The following is a 23,218-nucleotide window of genomic DNA, read 5'->3' on the forward strand; positions in this document are numbered from 1 at the left end:
GCCTTTGTGTTGGATTGGAAAAACGTACGATACGGGGATGGGTACTCCCCGGGTCCTGGACCTGGATAGAAGGTGCCAGATCCCGGGGGCTGGACAGAATACTGCTGAGGGGGCGCCACGTAGGCAGTGCTGTGGCGATACTGCAAAGAGGAAAAGACATTATTGATAAGGGAAAAACAAGAGCGCTCCTCTCCTGGGGCACATTTAGATTAGTTGGTTTCACACCCGGACATCAAAACTGATATTTGGTCAAGGGCCTCGTGCTCAAACTTTCGCTGTGCTTTTCACCACTTCCGTTCCTCACAAACAAAATTAGCACTGTGACATTGTTTTGAAGGCGCAGAGTCACAAAACAATTTACAGGTCATAATCTCACCTGTGGGATATAGTACTGTGCAGCCTGCGGCGACGGGAAAGGCATGGGTGCCATGGTCATCATGATTGCTTGATTAGCAGGGTAGACGGCCGCCGTGGGAGCCTGGGAGCCGGGCCGTATGGTGGGGGTGTTAGTGGGGATGGTGGGCCTTGCAGTCTGCATTTGAGTCCTCTGGAAAAACTGTGAAGAAAAACAGAGAGAAAGAGAGAGAGAGAGAAAAATATATAGCGATTGTTACCCGGCAAACATTATTTACAGCAAAGGCGGCGGTCTTGGTTTGTTATGCAAATTTTAACCATTTCTTCTGCTTATTAGACACTCTTTGCCCGTCACGTTTGCCAAGCAAAGCAGTTCAAAAATAAGAAATAAAAGGATTTTGAGAGGACAATGACATTCAGTAGAGCGCTAAATTCAGACTTCCCCGGGTAACAGATGATACTGTACCACTCCAGTCCTACAGGTCCTGATAATGTGCATTACAAAAAGGCTACCAAGTTACTGCCTCACACCAAGTTGGATAACTGCCCCTTCTCACCTGAATGCAAGCGCACAATAATGATGAAAAACTAAAATACACTTCAACGTGCACATCTTTATCCGCGACAAAATCTAACCACTTCTTTCCATATTTCCTGGAATCACAAAATGTAGTTAAAGCACAGACCTGCTAGTTAACGAAATATCTAACACATTAACCAACCAACCACATGCTTTTAAGCTTGGCAGAGGTTCAAAAGCTGCAAGATTTCCGGATCCACTCAATAGCACAGATAAAATCAACAACCTAAAAAGACAAAACAGCTCCACACCAGTAATGATTACACAAAATAAACAACAATTGTTGTTTAAAGACACTACTTTACATTTGACCATAAAGGGAGCATGTACAGAAGGTTCCTTTTGTGACATCACAGAAAGCATTGTGCTTTGTGAAGCCGCCAATGAAGCAGTGTTGCAGTTTTTTGTTGTGGTCTAAAAGCGATCCAGCCCGCGGTAAGATACCCATTTTACACTTGCACTAATTTCAATACTTGCTGTTGTAAAACAAAAACAAAAAAGAACTCTGCCTCTGTTTCATAAAAATCTTTGTGACCTGGAGCGCTTGGACTTTATTAATTAACTCGGCGTTTAACATTACACACCATTGTAAAGGCTCTTCAAGTGGCCTATTTGATTAGTTTAACAGTTTATAAGTCGGTTTGATTGATTGTTGCAAAAAGAACCCTGCTGGCAGCGTAGGACTGCAACAAAGCAACCTTTTTCAGATTGAATTATGACTAGTCATGTGGATGAGCATTTCCCGGGAAGAAAATTGATCCAAATGGAAGGAGCTTGAAGCTTGTCCTACAACCAGAAAATGGTTCACTGCTTCTGCCTTTTTTTTTTTTTTAAATGATAATCAAACTGCAAAACTACAATATGATCTGCCTACATTAGATTGCATAGCGTATTTATCAGCATAATAAGTACAAAAAGTGGACATTTTTGTCCAGTTGCCAGCTTGAATCTCTGACTCTGTCTCTGACTGTCTGCTGTTGAAGTGTCTAAGGCCAAGACACTGAATCCCAAGTTGTCACTAGGTCGGCATTGTAAATGGGAAACTGTTCTCAATGGTCTTATCTGGCCGGCTAAACAAAGAATTTGTCAAATTTCCTCATGGAAAATATGGACAAAAAAAATTGTAATCTTAAGAATGTTGGACATTTTGAAGTTGGAATGATTTGAATTGAGGTGAATTTGTAAAACTTCTCAATTAGAGAATTTTCTCATGAAGTAGCAATGTTTTCAGTGAACATTTTAAAGTGAGAATGACATGAATCAGATGAAAAATTGTGAATTTGTCAAGTTGATAGAAAATTGAATTTCAAATCGCAACTGCCACCCGTGACCGAAAAATGAAACTGCACACTTCCTTCTTCACGTACACAATGCGCACATGATGTCACATACTCAGTCTTGCAGGAGTACCCATTTTGAACAGCTAAGGTGTTAATCTACTACTTAGAAGATGTCCCGGTCTACTATTTATATAAAGGCTATTGTAAAGATATAATTGGCCAAATTAATACAGAGAGCAGCTAGAATATGAATTAATTTGTTACTGGTGCAAAATGTAGCATTACAGAATTTTTTTTTTTTTTTTTAAATCCTAGACTGTCCTAATGGAGCTGAATGTTTTGACATTGGAAAGGTTTAAATTTGTTGAGAAAGGTGGAAGTAAAAAAGCACTTCAGCATCTACATAATAAATCAACTTCATTGGCTTTTCTTGTAAACTGCTCACTGGAAATCTGGGAAGTTGATCAGCACAGAGATTATAATGAATCTCCTGGAAGTGTAACCATGCAAAAGGTATATAGGTTCTCTAGATTGTCTTACTATCGAGGGAACACGATGTTAGTAAAACGTGCATATGTGCCTTGTTAATGCCACATGCTGTTTGTGCAAGCGTGCAAGCTGGTTAGGAGATGAGTCATGCACAAAGACAAAATGGCAAATGATGAATGGGCATAAGTCAAACCGTTTTCTCTACAGCAGGGTTGGGGAACCTACAGCCAGTGGGCAAAACACAGCTCACAAATGTTCATCATGTCTAATTATAAACACGAGTTTCATCTCTGCATCAGGATTTGTTCCTAAATTTAGTGAGGCCCTCTGAATACTTCAAATGAGGACAAAGGTTCCCCATCCCTGCTCTGTACAAATACAAAAGATGGCGCCAGGGGTCCGTCACGTGAGGAGGGGACGGGAGAGTCTGTTGGGATGACCCTCCTCCTCATCATCATGCCATGCAGGTCTGCCGGTGCAAACGTGTTACCTGGATGGGCCTGAATCCTCCCTTGAGAGCAGGAAAGAGAGAAAAGCCAATTGCACTGGTGAGACTGCAGACGCGCATGCAGACACACACACACACACACACAGCACCCAATCATTTCTATCAAACCGACACGGACTACCACTGGGACGAAAGTACGAGTCTCACAATGAGCGTCGAGTGGGAGGGCGAGTGGAAAACGCTTACCGGGTACAGTCACAATTTATTGGCTTGTCCGCGCGTACACACTACCATACAACCACACACAAGGACAAAAACAGGTCCACACACCTGCAGACACACACGCACAATGACACATGAATACACACGTGGTCAAAGACAGAGCCACAAACCAGCAGCAACACAACACAAAAAGACGAGCACACATAAACAACCCCAAATCTTTAACCCCTCTCGCACAATCGCAAAGATAAAACACACATTCAAAAAGACAGACGAAAACCTTCAGCCACACACACACACACACAAAGACACAAACACAGCTACCCACTTATACACAAAACAACGAGCAACAAACCTAAAGCAACACACAAATTCACACATACACTCAATTCAAAATTGGTCACATGGACCTGCAGTAAATTCAGCACGTAAATACTTAAATAAAAAAATATAATAATTTTAGTTCAACGGCTTGAACCTAATTATTCGCTGCCGTTTTCTTAAGGAGCAACATTTGCTGCGTCACTTTTTCATCACTGCTTGCCTGCCATGCACACACGGCCACTCGCAAAGCGGCTCTGAACAAACACTTCAAATAGCACTTGCCCAAAAAGTGGTCAAATGAATCTAATAATAGGTGCGAGTGAAGTGTCCCTCTTCTAATAATCACTCCAGTCAACATACAGACAAAACAATGTTTGAATCTGATGATGTAAATCAAGGCTCGGTTGGGTGTTGTTTTCTCCTCCAGGAGCCACAAGGGAGACGAGCCTATTATCATTATTATTGGCCACAATGTCTGCTAAGTGTAGTTACAGGATGGGGACGTGACTCACGGTAGCACCAAAATTAGAAAAGACAATCTGCAGTCCGATCGCCCTCACTGTGAGACTGCGTAGCGGTGAACAGTCACAGAGGCTCAATAGGGTCCCAAAAGTTTAATTTAGCTAAAGCAGAGGTGGCCAGGGAATACCTCTCTGAAGTGTGTGTTTATGTGTGAGTGAGTGTGAGCTCTTTTGAGTACTAGTATGTGTGTGTCTTTTTGTACGTCTTGCTTCAGGTTTGTGACTGTGTGTATGCAAGTACAGTACATACTACCCTTTATTGGCAGCCGATTAAGATCTGTTCATTAGCTTCTAATAAATAAATTTTAAATATGACCCAAAAGGAAAAAACAAAACAAAATCCAACTTTTAATTTAAGTGCATTTATTCCTCGTAATTATTATTTTTTTTAATCTCACAATAAGAAAATGGTGTATGCCACATTTATTAGCGCCATGCTAATGCTTTATACAACCCCCTTCTGAAACAAAACAGCACCTAATCTTCTATTATGTTTCACAAGATGGGAAATTACTGGAAGTGGGATCTTTGGGGTTGAGGTCTGGGGACCAAAAACTATGGGAGGAGCTTGATTCTGTGTCTGGTGAACCAATTTCTACCAATTTAAGGATGAGGATGCTTCTGAGTTCATTTTAAGGCTTTTAACACAACTTAACCAGGTGTGCCAATAATTATTTGTGCGTGTATACACTCAAGACAATTGTGTCACTTAAATCAAGTGGCGTAAATCCAACCGATATAATCTTGGGTCAAATACTCAGAATGCTGAGTGATCATTTCCACATGCTTTTATATTTTTGGGGGAAAGTGGGCACACAAACGTACTCGTCCACTAAAGTATGCAATAGAGCTCAAAAGAATACGGCATCTACACCAAATACATAACACTCTTGACCAAGTGAATGAATTTGCTCATGGCTGCACATGGAGTGTCTTACTCGGTGCACAATGGACGTTTCTCCATTGGAATAAAAAGCCTTAGTGTTCGGCTTCATCTGCTTTCCGACTCCACTTCCGTGGCGGCACAACAGAGCATAGCGCCAGTTAGTGACAGCCAGCGCATGCACTGTGTGTGTGTGTGTTCACACTAATGACACCACACACTCATTGACCTCATACGACTTGTGAGAAGAAAAAAAAAACGCACACCAGATGTTTAAGAAGTTAGTCGAAGTTTTGCATCTGGAGGAGTTGGTGGGTGCTAATGCTAAATGTATGATGACTCGGCAAGTTACAAAACAGGCCGTCGGTAATCGGACATGTTGGCATCCGCATTGTGACAACACCTTGGCTACACGGCAAGACATGACCACAAGTACAGCCTTAGAATCCAATGACATTGGATCACAGGAGTCAAATGTCAGGATCACCATACTGCAGTTGAAATTAGTACATGCTTTGTGTGCCCCGTAAATAACATGTTGAAGTGTGGACTGGTCTTCTCTTGGATCCAGTATTCAGTGGTGCCTTGAGATATTTGTTTAATTCTTTACATAATTAACCTCACAACTCAAAACATGTGTCTCGCAAATCATCTTTTCTTACTGAGACAAATGGAAATGCCATTAATTCACTCCACAAAAAAGACAACTAATGTTATGTGAATTTCAATTGGGAAAAATAGCACGCCATAATATTGTACAAAAATATATAGTAATATAGTAAATCAGTTGAAAAAGGAAGTTATTGCCACACTGTATCAATGACTTGACTTAACTTATGTTTAGTAAACTACAAACACCAAATTAACCTCACTTGCAAAATGGTAAATGGGCTTTCACTTGTATCGCGCTTTTGCCACCTACGAGGCACTCGGATCACAAATCACACTGACTCCTCATTCACTGACTGATGACACAGCTTCAGGAGCAACAGGGGGGGTTTCTGTATCATGCTCAAAGACACAGAAGGGCCGGGGATCGAACCCACAACCTCTGTGCTGGGAGACCGCCCACTGTCCGAGCCTCTCTGGAACATTTTCAACCTCTCCGTAAAAGTGGAATCTCTGAAATAAAATAATTTCAGAAGGGGGCAAAAACTTTTTTATGGCACAGTCAGTATACACACCTGGGTATACTCTAATACTCAACTCAACCTTGTTTACAGAGTAAAAACACAGCTGCATATTTAAAAGTGCCGTGCATGCAGTGGGGCAATTTGGGATCTTTAATTCAGGAAAAAAAAAAAAAAAAAAAAAAGTGGATTATTCACATGAAACTTAGCTTAATAAATCGCAATTTATATGAATTCCTGTGGCGATATATATATATATATATATATATAATATATATATATATATAATATATATATTATATATTTTATATATATCTATATATATATATTTTATATATATATATATATATATTATATATTTTATATATATATATATATATATATATATATATATTATATATATATATATATTATATATAAAAATTAGAACCTCAAAGTCAAAAGTATGTGAATTGAAGGTCCCACTTTATCATCAGTTGAACAGTAAAGTAGCCAAGCTTTCGAATCAACATATCAAGGAGGAACGTGATGGTCGTAGTATGTACCTGATGGTGGGTCGGTCGTGGGCCCGTCGCAAACTGATTGGAGGGAGGGAGGACGTTTGAAGCGGTGGTGGCAAAGCAGGCAGAGGGAAGAGCACAAGAGACACAGAGATGAGCAGTGTGGCAGACAGTAAAGAGCGACCAAGCTGCAGGAGTGCATGATGCAGCAACATTGCCTTAATCAAATTGAAAAAGTAGGGCTTGAACTCATTGAGAACATTACACCACAGGGGGGTCCTCAATTTATGACCATTGATCTATGATGAATTATGATTCATTCTTGCTGCGACAATAACCCAGAACCAAAAATGCACACTTCGGAATGAGCTGTATGTAGTCACTAACCTGCGCGAATGCTGTGTATGGTCATAATTAGTTTCAGTATGAAAGATACTTCTAGGCTATAAATAAAATAAGCAAATGAAAAACAATAAGTACGGAAGGTAACCGAGTGTGCCTTGCTGTTACCAGCATCGAAGTATTCTACACTGCTGATACACAAAACTAATTCATGGTGTGCTTTTTGTAACCTTACAGCGTTGTAAACTGAGACCTCTCGATTTCAACCAAAAAGTGCTTGACAGGGTTCTTCCGCAGCACTCTGTGTGAAAGGCGCAGTCTGATTAAAAGCCTGATCGATTGTTAGGGCTCTGCTCTGTCAATTTGTGTGAAAGAGTTTAGGAAGGGGTGGGCTGTAATATTTTTTCCAATAATTTAATTTAAGTGCACCCATTGGTAGTTAGCCAATCACAGGGCATCGATGCCCAAAAACCCTTCACACGGTGGATCAATATGGATCAATGACCCTGATCATGCATGATTTTTAGGTAAGGGAGGAAGCCAAAACACGTGGTGAAAACTCCAAGCAACAGGAGAATATGCTGAAGGCTGGAGACCGGTTTCAAACCCGCAACCTCTTAACCACCATTCCTTCCATCAATCTACTGAACCGCTTAAACCAATTACAAAAAAAAATGGGCAATTTTTTTTAATCTATAATATTTAACATGTACATTTTAACTTTTTGACCTAATTATGATATGACCTGGCCCATCTGCGTGTTTTAAAATCCCGACCACTGGGCTCGAGAAACGCCGACTGTCACAGTTACCGGTGGTGGAGGAGACATGGCGGCCTGGGGTGACACTCACCGGGCGACTCTGTGGCTGTGCATTCATTGGCTGCGTCTGAGGAGAATACACTAGAGGGGCGGAGCCAGCATTCTGCCCAGGGTTGTACGGAGACTGTCAAGAGTGGAGATAACAAGATGTAGAGGTCAGGTGTAAGTCAATTGAGGAGCGCACACTTCATCGGCCACAGTATTATGGACAGCACATCTTGCTATCAAGTCCGCTGGTAGTATTTGCATGCTGCTGCAGTAAATGTTATTAAATTGGGGTTGATGTCTTGCACCTTGAAGGTCTGCAAGTCGTGCAGCGTGCATTCTTGCTCATCAGAGCCATGTGGAGGTCAGTTCATCTCATTTTCTCCAAGCTACCGTTAGTATGGTTGTGCCCATTTAAGAGTGTGCTGGCTGAGTGTGCTATTTTTAGCACGTTAAGACCAGAGCTGCTCCCAGGGCACAGTGGGCGACCAAACTGCCAACACCGAAGATTCCTATGATGCTCTCACATATTTCCAGGGAATACATGGCACGGGTTGTTCCTAAATTGGCCTCAAGTGCAGTTGAACTGGCGTTGCGTTTTTGTCCATCACATTTATATGATATGCAAACAAGCCGCCTCAAAACACCCAACATGCATTTATACTAAGACACTAACGATGCAGTATTGAAACCGAAAACCACCGGATTCACTAACATACACACAGTGGTGAGAAGAAAATTGGCCGAATTTTACGAGGATTTTGCATACTGTACAGTTAAGTTTCCTTAACGCTATATAATGAAAGGGCTGTTTTGAAAATACACAGAGAATTTTGCATTAATTCATAGGCCAACGGCTAATTTACCCACTTTTTTTTTTTAACCTCAGCAACCACTGGAAATTCATTATTTTAGGAATAGATTACCATAACTAGTTCTCATCATATTTTAATTTCAACTCGTGCACATTTTACGCCTGTGTTAAGGTTAAGAACAAAATAAATATGTACTTAACACATTAAAGCAGACATTTGGAAATCACAAACAATGAGTACGCAGAGAGGATGAAGGCGGCGTATGTCACGCAAACTTACCCCTCCGCCCGTCTCCCAGACCTTAGGATAGCGATACGTGGGAGCTGTGGGTACGGATACCTGAGAGAGCGCCGGGGAGTGGGCATGACCGGGCGGGGTGCCTGCCAAGCTCGGGTGTCCCTTTGTGATGTCGTGAGGGGTGTAAGGGGGGCCGCCGTGCCTGGGGAGCTGGAGGAAGGGAAAACGGTACGGTTAATGCCCAATCAGTGCTGCTAACACGGAACACACAAACGCTGGCAGGGTTTGCACGGTTTGACACTTGTCCCGCCATGTTGTGTTGAAAGCGACTCGCTGTCTGACGCTGGTGCTGAAGTCATACATTAATTCGAAGGCTGGATTTACACTACATGGGTTGGACAGAGGCCTCTTCCAAATGTGAATACAAATTTTGGGATACCTGCGAGTGCATATCGGATATACCTCATTCGGGCTGTGCAATTAATGGAAATTCAATTACAATTAGTGCACTTCACAATTACAAAATGAGCATAATTGCTAAAAAAAAGAAGAATTTTTTAGTTGTTTAAATTTATACATTTACACATTTTAATTTTAAAATAACTGATTGGATCAATCTGGTTTCATAATTATAGTGTTTCAAAGAATCCCTTTTGTCCTAATGCTTTTTACGTTTAAACATTTTGTTTTGTGACAAAATATAAATCATGAATTCAATTATTACCAAAATAATCATGATTAATATTTTCTTCATAAATCAACCAGCCCTATACCTCAATAATGCAAGTTTGACGTTATTGAAAGAAAGTGAACCCCAACCATAATCATAATTTTTTAATAATCTTTTATGGGGTTTTACAATTTACAGTGTCCGAATTTAGAGTGAAGCGACTTCAACGTAAACCACTTCATGCTGCAACATACAGATAGCATTGAGGTCCACTGGAAGACATAAAGCAAAATGAACAGAAAGGTTATTGACCTTCAGTGTATTATTGTCGCGCCATGTTTTGCCGTTTTAATATTCATTGTTCCCAAAAAAGCGGAGTGAATACATGTCAGCGAGTCTTGTTTAAAGGTTTATAATCACCCAAAGATCTATGCTAATTTCCCTTTGCCAGTTTATGACATTTCACATTGTATGTTAGCATTATGACAGCGCATTCAGATTAAATGATATTGTTTGACCAAACATTTTGGTGTTCAAATCAAATGTACAATGTTGAATTATTTTTTCTTTTATGTCTCTTTTTAAAGTAAACTATTGATTTGTCGTCAGGGTACGTTCAAGGTCGTTACGTTCGACCCTCTGTGGGATAACAGGCTTTAGACGTGCAGTGTAAATCCGGCCTAATCATCTGATTGCGGCATCCTGTGTGAAAGTGCCCACTGCGTTCAGTTCAGAACGGCGGCGTTGCAGAAAAGGTCTCGCCCGTTGCAGCTGGCACCATTCTCACCACTCTGACACACGGCAGAATGAGCGCAGACACTGCAGGAAGGCAACAAGAAGCCCGTGTGTCTCAACAAAACTCTTCTCTTAAAAGAGCCTTTTTTCCTCTCGACAACGGCAACATTCAGCTCATCGGCAGCACTGCGACGCGGAAGCGGGCGCCAGGACCCGGCGTGCAGCGGCCATAGTTTGTGCACGTCTCTCCAGCTCCTTTGTGTGGCCCGCTTCCCTCACATGACCCAGGATAAAGCAACTAATCTCGCTGCCGTTGCCAGGGGAGGAGCCTGCTCTGGTGGGCAACTGAACCGATTCGGAGGACATATGGAGTGATGGTATGGGGGAGGGGCGGCTGTATAGGATCTGTAACATGAAGGGAAAATTCGTTCCTCGCATGCACAACAAACACGTCACACCACGGAGGGCCGCTTTCATTGATGAATCTTACAGTGATTATACAGCGTGCCCTGCGAACTGATCACTTTCACCTGAGCCAAAAGCACATTTGGTTTGAAGAAGCAGGATAACTTGGATTGAATTGTTGGAATTTGGTGAGCAATGCCCATCTGCCAATAAAGGGTTACATACTCAGGTGCATATTTGTATTCAACTTGATTGATTACTGGTAGACGACATTAAAGTGGTAGCTAACAAATACTCGGAGGGACCTGCTGTTGGCCACAACCCACTCCAAGGACGCTCAAACTAGCCAACTCGACTCCTGATGTCACTTGAGAAAGTTATTATTAGGGCTGGATAGGAGGTCTTTCATAAATGTAAGAAAATACAAATAATAATAATTTTATGAATAATATCAGGCTTGCAAAGAAAAATCGATTCGATATTTTTTATTTTTTTTAAACCCAACCCTACTAATCATGCATTCAAAAACCAGCCTATTTCTTTTTATTCGCTATTATTATGTTTCACTAGGTTTTTATACAATAAGATGCAATTTTTCTGGCTGGAACGGATCAATAGAAATTTCAATTAATTTCAGTGGGGAAAATTGTGAGTACTGTGCACCTTGTGTGTGTTTGTGCCCAGGCCGCATGTGTTAGTGCGTGCGTGTGCATGCGTGTGCGCGTGTACTCACGCTGTAGACGGCAGCAACTCCAGGCTGCGTGGAGAAGATTCTGTCATCCAGTGATTGTGGAACCCGAGAAATTCTGCAAAGGATCATTTTAAGGAAAACCGGCACTGTGATAAATGGATTAATTGACCTTTTCGGGTCATTTATTTCAAGAGCGAGAGTAATAAAAAAAAATTCACTGATAAGGTTACACAAGGACATTTGGTACACTAAAAGGTAGAAAACAACGGAATTATTGTGTCATCCATAATTAAGCACATTTATTTCCAAAAAGGGATTTCCTCGAAGTTTAACAGCTTGCTGGGTTTCATTTCAAGGATTTCCAAGTGCCCCTCCCCATTAAACAAGCCCCTCTAAAAGAGTACACTATGTACCGTTCACCATTTTAGAGTGTTATAGGAAAAACGTGAAGTAAAATTTTTTTGCTTTGGGAAAGAAAGAGCAAGACGACTTTTTATCCTGGACAACGGCAACGGTAGGATATAACTACCGGTAAATAGTAAAACACAAAATGTCCTGTCTTGGCATGTTAAAACCTTCTCAGGATCATCTTGAACGTAAGCCAAGGAGCAGCGTTTTGAATGGGCTGCTGAATGGTGAAGCGGAGAGCCACTTAGCGAGGCGTCACAGATGACCAAAAGAGGGAGCGCCTAACATCCACACACGACAGGGAAGCCTGCGGTTAACCTGTTTGGCTGCTTGACTGTGTCACACTCGCAAACCACTGGTCACATGGTTTAGGGGAAACCGAGCGTCTGGCTGTCTCCCTCCTTGCCCAGAGTCACGCCTCCCTATTCTCCCAAGCCAGCGTTCTTCAGGCCGCTCTTGGCCCCCTGCCAAGTCTGCTAATCATACTGACTACGCAAGGAGGCGAATGAAAATAAAGAGTCTTTCGGGCAAAAAAATAGAAAAATCTGTGCTGAAGTGACTTGAGTCTTTTGTGTGCTCAGACATCTGGACTATTGTTACTACTACTACTACTACTACTACTACAACCACTACTACCAGTTTATTGCCCTGCTTTACACACCATCTGGATTTTGGTCTCTTTTACTGCTACTTCACTTCTCTCCTGCTCAGACAGGTAGAGATGATCAAAGTTAGGCTATTGCTGCGGAGGATTCTCCATCAATCTCCCGGAACAGGTCACGAGGTGAAGCGCTTCATCTACCTGCGATGCTTCGTTTCACTTTTTCACAAACATGTCGCATATTAGCAAAAATACATATTTTGAATTAAGCTGCAGTACAAACAAAGCCTTTGTAGTCTCGCCACATATCTGTGAGGAATCCGGCATCATCTCTTCTCAATGACGCAGGCTGCCTGGAACTCTCAGACGAAGATTCGAGAGAGGATGGCACAGGAAGTGAGCAGACACGTCCCAGGTGGTGCAAACACTCTCCCTGTCGGTCTACTCCCCTCTCACTTATTCTTTCCCAAACACACACACACACATAAAAGTGGCACTAACAAAGCTTTCACTGCAAGCTGCAGCTGAGACCACCCTTTCACTGCGGTACGAACAATAGGTGCTGGCTTTGTGGATTCAAGCCTCGCAAACCAAAATCTGGGAACTGCTAATTGTGCTCCTCAAAAAAAAAATGGTGGTGGGGGGGGGGGGGGGTATTTTAACCCTATACGGTTTCTATTTCAAGATTGGGTATTATTATTATTATTATTAGATATTATTATGTCTTGTGTACATTTATGGAGGAACTTTGGCTTTCAGTGCATGGCTACAACCAACAGATGGCACAACAAAAAATTCAGGCCCAACTTGTTTGCTACTTAACGGGCTGAAAAATAAAAACACTTGAGCCCCACATATTCGCGGTTCGTAGCCCACAGCCCACAGATTTGTATAGTATTTGCACTTTTGCACTTTTTTTCTCCCTTCAATATTTTTCTGTATTGGGGGGTTGGGGCGTTCAATCCAGAGGTCGACTGCATAGGAATCTATAAACCAGAAAGACAAATCTGTCAAAGATCACCAGAATTCATTAGAATTCACCTTGTGTCCAGAAGAGGGGTCTGTACAAAAATGCCACGTCAGTCAGGCCAATAACTGGCGAGGCCTTTAAAAAATGTCAAAGTTTCAGTAGCACAAGAGGCATCGCCAACAGTTGTCCCCCCCCCCAACCCCCCCCCCTCGGTGACCCAAACGTAGTCCTGATACGTTTATCAAATACGGCGGTGTTCGTAATGCTCTATAATTCAAGGTGAGTAGTGAAAGTTATCTAAATTTGTAATACACCATTGAGTAACATGTTGGTATGAAATATGCTACTTTTTATTTTTTTTTACAACCCCTAGGTACTGCCTTAGGCACTGGTAAATATTGAAAACAATGTTTTTTTAGTTATTTAGCCTATTGTATAACCCCCCCTCGATTTGGGATATAATAAAAAGTGAAACTTTTGTGATATTCACAAGATTTTACGGTACTATTTTTTCCCCAGAGATGTACAGTGACAGAACAAATAAATGCTCTCCACTAGACCTGCGTATCATTCATTTCCCTTCACTTTGTCGAGTCGGCATCAAAGGAGCATCTCCAAATGCACCAAAAGTTGTAAATGCAGTGCCAACTTTATTGTGCAAGTCTGCAAGCACAGTTCGAGAGCACATCACATACATATTGTTCTCATTTGGAGCATATCCGACAGCAAACAAAAAACAAAACAAAAAAACTATGACAAATCTGTCAGAATGGATGTCATCTGTTTCCGATCAAGCCTGTCCGGGAAATGAAGAGTTCGTCAGGTGGCGCCATGGGAAAAAGAAGATGGCTCAAAACGGCAGCCAGGAAACCATTATCAACAAGTTCATGGTTCATCTCAAAAACCACTTGTAGTATCAAACCTCACCAACATGACATCTAACCAGCACAAGTATAATCATAAAAAATAAAAAAAACGGACATCCGGAATACATGATACAAAGCGACAGACGCAAACAATAGCGACTAGCGAGCATGCCTTCTGACATCAGGCAGGAAGTTGTCTTTAACCGCGGCTGCGCCCTCTCTGGAATACGCTGTCCTGAATGCTGGCTCATAACAGCTCAGCAGTTTATTTATAACTTCCTACCATGAGCACACGAACATGAGGACGTTTTCACAGGCAGGCTACACGCACGCGCACACACACACACACACACCTGCCCTTAAGTACAGTGTTGTGTCAATGTGCAGCTTGTCCATACAACATAGCTGGAGCTGGGCCTCATACCTGAATGTGACGGCATGTCTGGCGGGTGGTGTGATCCACTAGAGCAGAGTTAACTACTGCTGCTGCACAGTTCCAGTGACAAAAGCAGAGTCAGCCATGGCCAACTAAATAACCACTAGATCACGTTTCATATTTATATGATGCTATTTTGTCACTGCCCAATGGTGATAGTTTAAATGCAATTTTTAAAGTCTGTACATATGGATTGTTTTCCGTCAGTGTAAACACGGTCATATGGGACGTTTCACTTAATGTATTGATGGTCAAAATATATGATATACAGTACATATGAATCTGAATTTGTCACCTGGACCCGCTGTTTAAAGCCATCTATCATCTTAGTAGCCTGGGAAAAAGCTGTCAGTTTCTCAGCTGGGCCTGGAGCGGAGTGAGGTGAGTTGGAATGAAATAAGAAGAGGGGGGCTGGGAGAGCAGTAGGGGGTCCCAAGCAAGGCTGGCTGACCTGGGCCTTTGTTGGCAGATGGTGGGAAGCGCCACCTTGGCCTCTCGCACTGAATGCTAAGCAGCGCCGCCATTGTCAGAGCTTTGCGCGGCAGCAGGCGCATGCGCCGGGCGTTCCTCTGGCAACCAGGAACAGGAACACCAACTACAGTAGATGAACACCATCTGTATGTCATCACGCGAGAGTATACATGATGCAAAATCTATATGCCGTGAGAGATGAGGTAAAAGGATGTCAACCTAGTGCAGAAATGGGCGTTGCCATTGATGTTTTATTTTACCATTAAATCAAAACTGCCCAGTATAAAGTATACAGACGCTCCCCTACTTACGAACATTCGAGTTACGAACAACGGTACATACGAACATGTCTGCGCGTACAGTATGTCGAAAAATGTTCGGAAAGAGATGCTGTAAGTTAGATTTTGTATTGCGCGTAGTGCTTCTTTCCGCCGCTAATACCGACGCTTGGCGCTGTGAGAGGAGGCTCAGCAACGTGTCGAGGAGGAGGAGGAAGAAAACGCCGGTCCCCATGAAGCAGGAAATAACTTTTGAAGCCGATTCCAGCGACGACGAAGAATCTCTCATGATATAAAATCCTCCTCTTCCTCCTCCTCCATCATCTCCTTAAGCATCGAGTACATCTTCCAAAAGTAAGTTAAACTTCATTTTATTTATCTTATTACGTACATGTACATACTGTGTGTGTCTTTCGCTCGCTCTCTCTAACATACGTAGTACAGTACTGTACGTATTCTCTCCATTTTATTAAGTTTTTTTCAGTACAAACCAATGCAGGTTACTTGTACAAGCCTTAAACATACTTATATAAACCTTCAATATACTTATAAAGGCTTTAAACATAAATTATAATACAAAATATAGCACTGAAGCAACTTACGAACAAATTCACCTTACGAACGATCGTCCGGAACGTAACTCGTTCGTAAGGTGGGGAGCGTCTGTATACATTTACGCTAACACGAGACGAGAGTTGTGCGATACACCAATTTATAGCGTAGTTATTAGGGACGGGCGAGTGCTGATGCCAAGTCTGGGTATCGGGCCGATACTGGCCTTACGTATGTATCGAGTATCACTCACTACAGCGGCTGATACAAGCCATCGATAACAAGACATCCTCTTGTGGTCGTTTTACTATCAAACATGAATGGCTGACAGAATGTTTTTCTATGTGAACTGTGGCCATGTCCATCCTCATTTTGCACATTAAGATGCAATTTCTAAAGGTTAATGTATGTTTAGCAGGTTTATTTTAATGCTTAGAGTGCATTGTTAGTGTGCTGCTAGCTATCCAATTTGGCTGGTTTGATTACTTTATTACGGTTTAGAACATTTTCTTATCGACTGGAAAAAATAGAATGCTTCATGATGAAGAAATGATAAGGACAGTTAGGTAACTGCAATGTCGATACCGGATAATGTAACGCTGTTGGTTTGAAGAGGAATGTTTTTGTCAAAGGCATATCAGATCAATGACACAGGTGTATCAGAAAATCAGCAGTCATGGGACAGGTCGGATGACGCAACACAAAAGGCTTCAAGGTGTAAATCACTGCAGCGGAAATCTCAAGAAGCCATATATTTTAATTCATTCCACTGTCATAAAACATGCTATAAACCTTTAGAGTTCTATACCCCAATGATAAACATTTACAGCCATACAGTTGAAATTAGGTTTAACAAACTCAACAGTCAGGAGAGTCAAACAAGGACATTGCACAGTTAACAGAGACAACCATTCTCTGTATTGTGCTAAATGTAACCATCACAGTGCACTTAAGGCCACTGCTGGCTAACAAATAAGTAGTCAACACTACAACAACCAAGTGACAGCAAGATATTTTCGCCTGTGTGCTTTTGATAAAAGTTACAAAATGATCCCTGCCTACACACAATTGCAAAAATGTAATATGCATGCCAAGCCACTAGTTGGCGATGATGATCCTGTGCACTCAGAGCCATATATAGAGAGAATTTGGCCAACTCAACCATTTGCAGTAGGGTAACAAGATGGCGTCCATATGTCATGTGACCAGTAGTTCGCCAATCCCGCTATGATTGGTCACGCTGTGATTGGTCAACTGCTGGTCACATGACAAACGGACGCCATCTTGTTACCCTGCTTGGCCAAACTCACTCTATAATACTACTTATTTACTTACTAACTTAATAACTATAATATACAGCTCTGTGTGCACTGTCAGGCAATCGTAACAAACATAGTTTTTCAATGTCTTGCATTGTTTAGTATAAATAAGTATTACACCCCTTATATTAGTTGTGTAGTAAAGAAAAGTATTCCAAGTGCAACTACAATAACTGCGATCCACACTTACTCTTTTGACAGACGATTCTGACCCCCCCCCCCCCCCCCAAAAATGTTTTATTGTTGTTGTTTTTAAACACTGTTCTTTTTGACTGTGGGTATGAAAGACTCACCTCGCCTCCTTTTTTTTTGGTAAACATGCATGTTGAGGCCACTCAACATGCATGTGCATGTTCTCAACATCTGCGATTTCAGGCAAGGCTTGTCGTGTAAACCACTGGTACCCAACCACTGGCCATTTGGTACCAGGACGTACAGAGAAACAGACAAAGATAAACATGTTTTTAGCTAAGCCGATGTCAGCCCCCCACAACCCGTTGAGTAACTTCCAAAGGGCAATAAACGATATGTAGAGCTGTGTGACTGATTATATGATTGGGAATCGTGGTTTACTCGTTTAGGCATGGCATAAATGTCGCCAATCAGTCGACCTTTTCCTGCTCTATTTTAAACAGAAAGAAATAGTAAAAAGTAAGCAATGACTAAACGTGCTATCTGATACGTGTCGGATATTTGCCCATGCGATTGAGATGTGAACGTACAGATCGGATATGCTCGTACACACAAGACGCATTGAGATGCATCAACCGGTGATGTACACGGGGGTCCTCGGTTTTCGACAGGTGCGTCCCTACTGTGGTGAATCTGTTGGCCAAATTTGTAAACTGTATTGTTCTGTAGTCTATCACTAACCTACAGTGAATCACTGTGCGCCATTTGTAAACCTAAAAATGTCACATGCGGCCATCAAAAACTGAGGACGCTACATCAACAACCGCGTCTGCTCAAACAACACAAACATAATTAAAAAACACCCAACTTTTTGCAATCTTATTTAATTGATCCTTTCAGCCACACATGATTGTTTTTTTTTTCCAGTGTTGTCCAGTCAGTGTCGTTTGTAGAGTTATTTGTATGCAATATGGGCTTCTACGCATGGTTTCATGTAGTCAGATTTGAGTCACTTGAAATGTAAATGTGAATAGAAAGTCCCCTCAAAAAAATTGATTTAATGTCATTAATTCTGAATTGGACATTTGGACCTGCAGCGTAAATCAGCATACAACCACCTTTGGGTCACTGACTGACTGACTGGGCAGAGATGGCAGTGGCCACCGTCTCACACTGACACCTTGCAGGAACTGTAATAGGAGATGACATAAGTGCAGTGACTCACTCCACTCTAAAGTAGGCTAGCCTGTCCTCGGTGTGAATACCTCCCAACAAGACAGGTGAAGGTAAACAGGCCAGTGGTGGCATGTGATAATGGCATTTGACGTCGCACCATGCGCCGGATGTAAATACTTGGCAGGCGCCGGAGCCATTAAGTAAAACAATGACTTAATGACCCAGCAACATGTTACGGTGTCTTGATAGATTGGTTGGTACTTAAGAAAGTGTTCTTAAGCCACAATTTATAGGCAATTAATTATGTTGTATCATTTTCAAAATGTGCATATCTACGAACGTAAAAACTAAATTAAACCAAGTACTCCTCCCTAACTTAGCTTTGGTCATTTAAAAGCTCAGATACCGCATGTGTCGGGCGGAATCCAAATCCACGTACCTCCAAAGCCAGCATTTTCCAGGAGACCCCCAAAAAGGCATATTTGTTCATTCATTGACATTGAATCATCAAAGAGATACAAACATCTTTAACACTTTAGGTTGGTCAAAATTTTGAAAAATAGCTCACATATGAGGACAGACTAATAGATTTATGGTAATTTTCTGCTTTTCATCTTCCTTTTAGGACATTTTTAGGTAATTTGAAAAACGTATTCATCGATCGTTCGTCTCTTTTTCTGACAACTTAAATATTTGGATTCTGACATTTTTTGAATATTTAATTACTCTTGACCCCTGATATATGCAAATAACGATTCAAAGTGTGAAAACGACAGAAAATGTTATCTGTGATCAGCATTGCACTAGTTTGGTTATTTTAAAACAGAAATTGTACTATCAATAACAGCCCAAAGTTACTTGTATATATTTTTTTCTTCTGCCTAAAAGTCAGACGATTTCCGGGTAAATAATAAATATTGTTTATTTTCTAGCCAAGCTCGTCTGAATTTGCAGTAAACACGCATTGCACCTTACACTTTTGGCTGGAAAGGGATGGAGTCGTAAAATGATCAAGTATTTTATACATTGTCCACGAGTTTATTGACAATAAAGCACATTTACGAAATACTTCACCGAAATGTGATTGCACCACTAAATATTTTAACCCAAAGCTTTATAGGACGCTTGACTTTAGGGCTTATCGAGCTGACAACTGACAGGCTTGTCAGGGTGCAACTCCTTTCATCTCGTTCAACAACGGCAGGGGAGGTGTTACAATCACCCACTCCCCAAAACCGGGCCTTATTCTGGGGCTAACATTAGCACACTTCTGGAGCGATGCGGTTAGCCACAGCATATAAGCGAACAAAGCCGGCCGGGCGCCGGTAACCGGTGTCAAGAGCCATGAAAGCCTGTCTCTAACCAACAATGTCAGCCCGCTTGGACACTTTAATAGAATCAAAATACGCACTAATGGTAGAGCCTTAGTTTGACTTTGGGTGTGGCGTTGCGCGGGTGGCAAAAGTCCCCCCCAAAACAAACATAATCCCGGCAGGTAGCGGTCGAAAACCGGCTAGCTAGGTTAGCACATTTAGCATCCTAGCTAATTGTCTCCCTCCCCTCCCACAACCACCATCACATTCAGCCTCCACTATCATCAAGAAAAGTCGAACTCCTGGTCCATAAACAAAGGGGGGAAGGGGGTGTTAATGAACCACATATGAATGATACCGTGCGGGTCAAAAGGATACTGAGTTGGCGGTACAGCTCCGGGCTGGGGGACTGCTGGGGCTCCCGGCGGCAGTGACACGGAGGTCAGGGTAGCCCGCAGTTGGCTCGACGGAGAGGGTCCGCTTCCAGGTCCACTTGCTGCGACGGCGGCGGCGGGTTTGGAGACTACTTTCGGTGGTAAACTCATTGTAAAAAAATAAAAAAAATAAAAAAAGAACTAAAACATTAAAAACAAAATAGCGCAACAAATAGAGAAACGACCGTCGCTTTAGCTCGCACACATGGAGTCAAGGCAGGCCCCAAGCCCCCCGAGAGAACCGGGATAACGAAGCCCAAATAGCGACACGGATCTTTCCTTTTTTTCATGGAAAGTCGCTGCCCGGATCAGCGGTGCTCTTCATGGGGACGGTGGGGAGCTTAGCCTCCCTAGCCCGTCCGGAGCCTATGCGGATTCCCGGCCCCCCTACCGGTTTCGCTTCTTTTCCACGACAGGGGGGGAAAGAAAGGGGAAAAAAGATAAACCACACGGTCTTCAACCTCCCGCGCGGGAAGATTAGTTGTGCTGCTCGTCAAGTGTGTTTTCTCTCATTTTTTGCCCTCACATACGTGAGAGAGTCGGCCAACATGGCGCAGCTGCTTCTCCAGCCGTCCGGGTAGGACAGATGATTCGGCAATTCTCGGCCAATTACGGAATCGCTCGGCTAATCAACCGAGCGACGACCCGCTTCCGCTGTCACACTGCAACACACAATACACGTTTATGTGGGCATTCATTTTCTCGAATAAAACGTTTGCAAACATTTACACATTAAAGAATATGACGAACTCGCCACTAGTGTACACTAAAACACGTTACGCTGAATGGTCTTAAGCAATAATGCAGATAATTCTCGTGGCACACTTAGTTTCTAGCTGCAGTGTTTATAGTAATAAAAGGTCCTTAACATTGAACAGCACCTTTTCGGACCTGTGTGCTAGTAGCGCCCTCTGTCGTCTTTAGTCGTCCTCTGCATCTTCTCACTCAGTCAAAATAAAAAAGTTCTTCCATATTTTCAATAAAGTAGGCTAAAATAATCTGTTTCTTTTTAACTATTGTACATTAGCGCAAGACAAACGTCACAACATTGATGTATTTGTTATGCTATCATGCTACCGTTACCGTCAATAATTCACCCTTTCTTGGATTAATGCACTTTTATTGTACTAGTATAAATGATCAAATTGGTGGCAAATTAGCATTTATTAACTACAAATACGTATCTTAATTGTTAATCTATGTCAGGAAACTACAGTAAGAGGAAGAACAATTACATATTCTTTGATTAGATGGCATAAGATGCAGTAAACCTGTGTATCCATCTGTTTCCATTCATACAACAGAAGAAAAATGGGCACAAATATGTTTTATAATCATTTTATTATACAAAATAATTTTACACATAAAGGCTTAAGTGGTACAATTAGTCTGTTTTGGTTGTGAGTGCCGCTCAATTATTTTTGTATGTGTTCAAATCAGTCCAAAATTGGCGTTGTCAATAAAATACGTGTACAAATTCAGCTTATATTCTACCAATAAAATGTAGAATGGCCTGACGACATTGTACCCCCCCCCCCCCCAAACAGTGCAGTTTTCCCGTCAATATTTGCATTAGACATGCTATTCATTCTGTATATGGCTTTTAAATCCTTTTTAAGTGGACTTTCATATTTCCATAGGCAAAAAAACAAACCAGTCCTGAATGCAGTGTTATATAAAAATGTTGCGTGAATAATAAAATCGAGTGGTACCTTGAGATACAAAAGAGAACCGAAATAAAATTCATCCACTCTAGCCCACCCCCACCTGCAAAAAAACAAAATGCCTTGCTCTTTGATATATTGACCGTATATGATCGCATTACGCTGACGGGCCGATTGTTTAGTTGTTTTAAATACACGTGTGTACAAGAATTGCGTTCAGTCAAAGTCAGAGCAAAAAAATTGTCCGAATGCCGGCTCGTATCTTGAAAACTTAAGTCGGGTTGCTCGTATCTCAAGGCACCGCTGTAAAAGTGAAATGAAGCACAGTGTATTGAAGGGTTTCCCGAATTTAGGTTATTCAGTATTAATCACACCATTTCTTGTCAAAAAGGCTTTTGATTTGTGTTTACTGTCGTAGATTCATACAGTATACACGTCTACGTTACGGCAATACTTGCTATATACTATATTGTTAGCGTTCAAAATTTGGGGAAACCCTGGCACAGGGTGACACAATGTGACATTCTGTACTACCGGCAGTTTACAAGACATGACAGTTATTCCCTCAACTTCAAAAACACCAGTCTTCCAAAAACTAAAAGCACGTTTAGCTCAGTGGTCTTTAAGAGGGCCATATTATGGAAAAAAAAAATCTTATTATTTTTTAATGGTTTGTATAGAAATATTTGGGCCTATGGAGTGCCTGCCCACCCTTCCAGTGCGAAATTAAACATCTAAGTCAATCTTGTTATCTGCCCATTTCTGATAATGTGTCTGGATTTGTAACAGCTTCTATATTAAGTGTCTCCAACCATGACATGATCAGCTAGGCTGACAGATCCAGGGCTACATTCAAGTCTGTGAAACTGTCACAGTTCACAGGTAAGCAGAGCTGCGCTGAGCTTTGCTGGATAGCTTTTGATAAGCGGTGCATTCTCGATTGCGCTGTGATTTTGTCAAGGCGGTGGGAGGGATATTTGTGCTTTTGGTGATGTGTCCGTGCGCCACATACACAGTGAAATGTATGAAGTGCTGCGTCCATGAGTGAAAATACGTTGTTGTTTTTTTTCTCCCTTACACTCTGGGCACAGCTACCTTAAATAGAAGAAGGTAAGAAATCACTAGTGCCCTCCCTGGTTGTCAATGGCAATGAAAACAAGACTTGCC

At 41.9% G+C, this 23,218-nt stretch overlaps 2 protein-coding genes and 1 long non-coding RNA gene across 7 annotated transcripts in view; 1 reads left to right on the forward strand and 2 right to left on the reverse strand.

Moving 5' to 3' along the window:
* Positions 1 to 20,985, reverse strand: part of eif4g3a (eukaryotic translation initiation factor 4 gamma, 3a) — a 36,530-nt gene extending 15,545 nt beyond the window's left edge. The window contains exons 1-8 of one of the 4 annotated variants that reach the window (XM_077572187.1): positions 20,332 to 20,985; positions 11,474 to 11,546; positions 8,973 to 9,140; positions 7,925 to 8,017; positions 6,777 to 6,809; positions 3,194 to 3,214; positions 377 to 556; positions 29 to 140 (exon numbers count right to left, since the gene is read on the reverse strand). In XM_077572187.1, the coding sequence (XP_077428313.1) occupies positions 29 to 140; positions 377 to 556; positions 3,194 to 3,214; positions 6,777 to 6,809; positions 7,925 to 8,017; positions 8,973 to 9,140; positions 11,474 to 11,546; positions 20,332 to 20,498 (847 nt within the window). In that variant the 5' untranslated portion in view covers positions 20,499 to 20,985. The remainder of the gene's footprint in view (positions 1 to 28; positions 141 to 376; positions 557 to 3,193; positions 3,215 to 6,776; positions 6,810 to 7,924; positions 8,018 to 8,972; positions 9,141 to 11,473; positions 11,547 to 20,331) is intronic. The other 3 variants (XM_077572188.1, XM_077572189.1, XM_077572190.1) reach the window with 3 other exon arrangements.
* Positions 1,313 to 10,974, forward strand: LOC144055942 (uncharacterized). 2 transcript variants are annotated; one of them, XR_013294952.1, is made up of 3 exons: positions 1,313 to 1,369; positions 3,171 to 3,251; positions 7,601 to 10,974. It is a non-coding gene; the product is annotated as an uncharacterized LOC144055942 (long non-coding RNA). The 2 variants fall into 2 exon arrangements; XR_013294951.1 differs by lacking the exon at positions 1,313 to 1,369 and having other exon boundaries at positions 2,076 to 3,251.
* A 724-nt stretch (positions 20,986 to 21,709) lies between the features above and the next one.
* Positions 21,710 to 23,218, reverse strand: part of ece1 (endothelin converting enzyme 1) — a 51,488-nt gene continuing 49,979 nt past the window's right edge. Inside the window, exon 20 of the mRNA XM_077572256.1 lies at positions 21,710 to 23,218. This exon is cut by the window's right edge and continues 498 nt beyond it. The gene's annotated coding sequence lies outside the window, so the exon portion shown is untranslated.

The sequence above is a fragment of the Vanacampus margaritifer genome, chromosome 8, assembly GCF_051991255.1.
Source record: "Vanacampus margaritifer isolate UIUO_Vmar chromosome 8, RoL_Vmar_1.0, whole genome shotgun sequence".
Lineage (NCBI taxonomy): Eukaryota > Metazoa > Chordata > Actinopteri > Syngnathiformes > Syngnathidae > Vanacampus > Vanacampus margaritifer.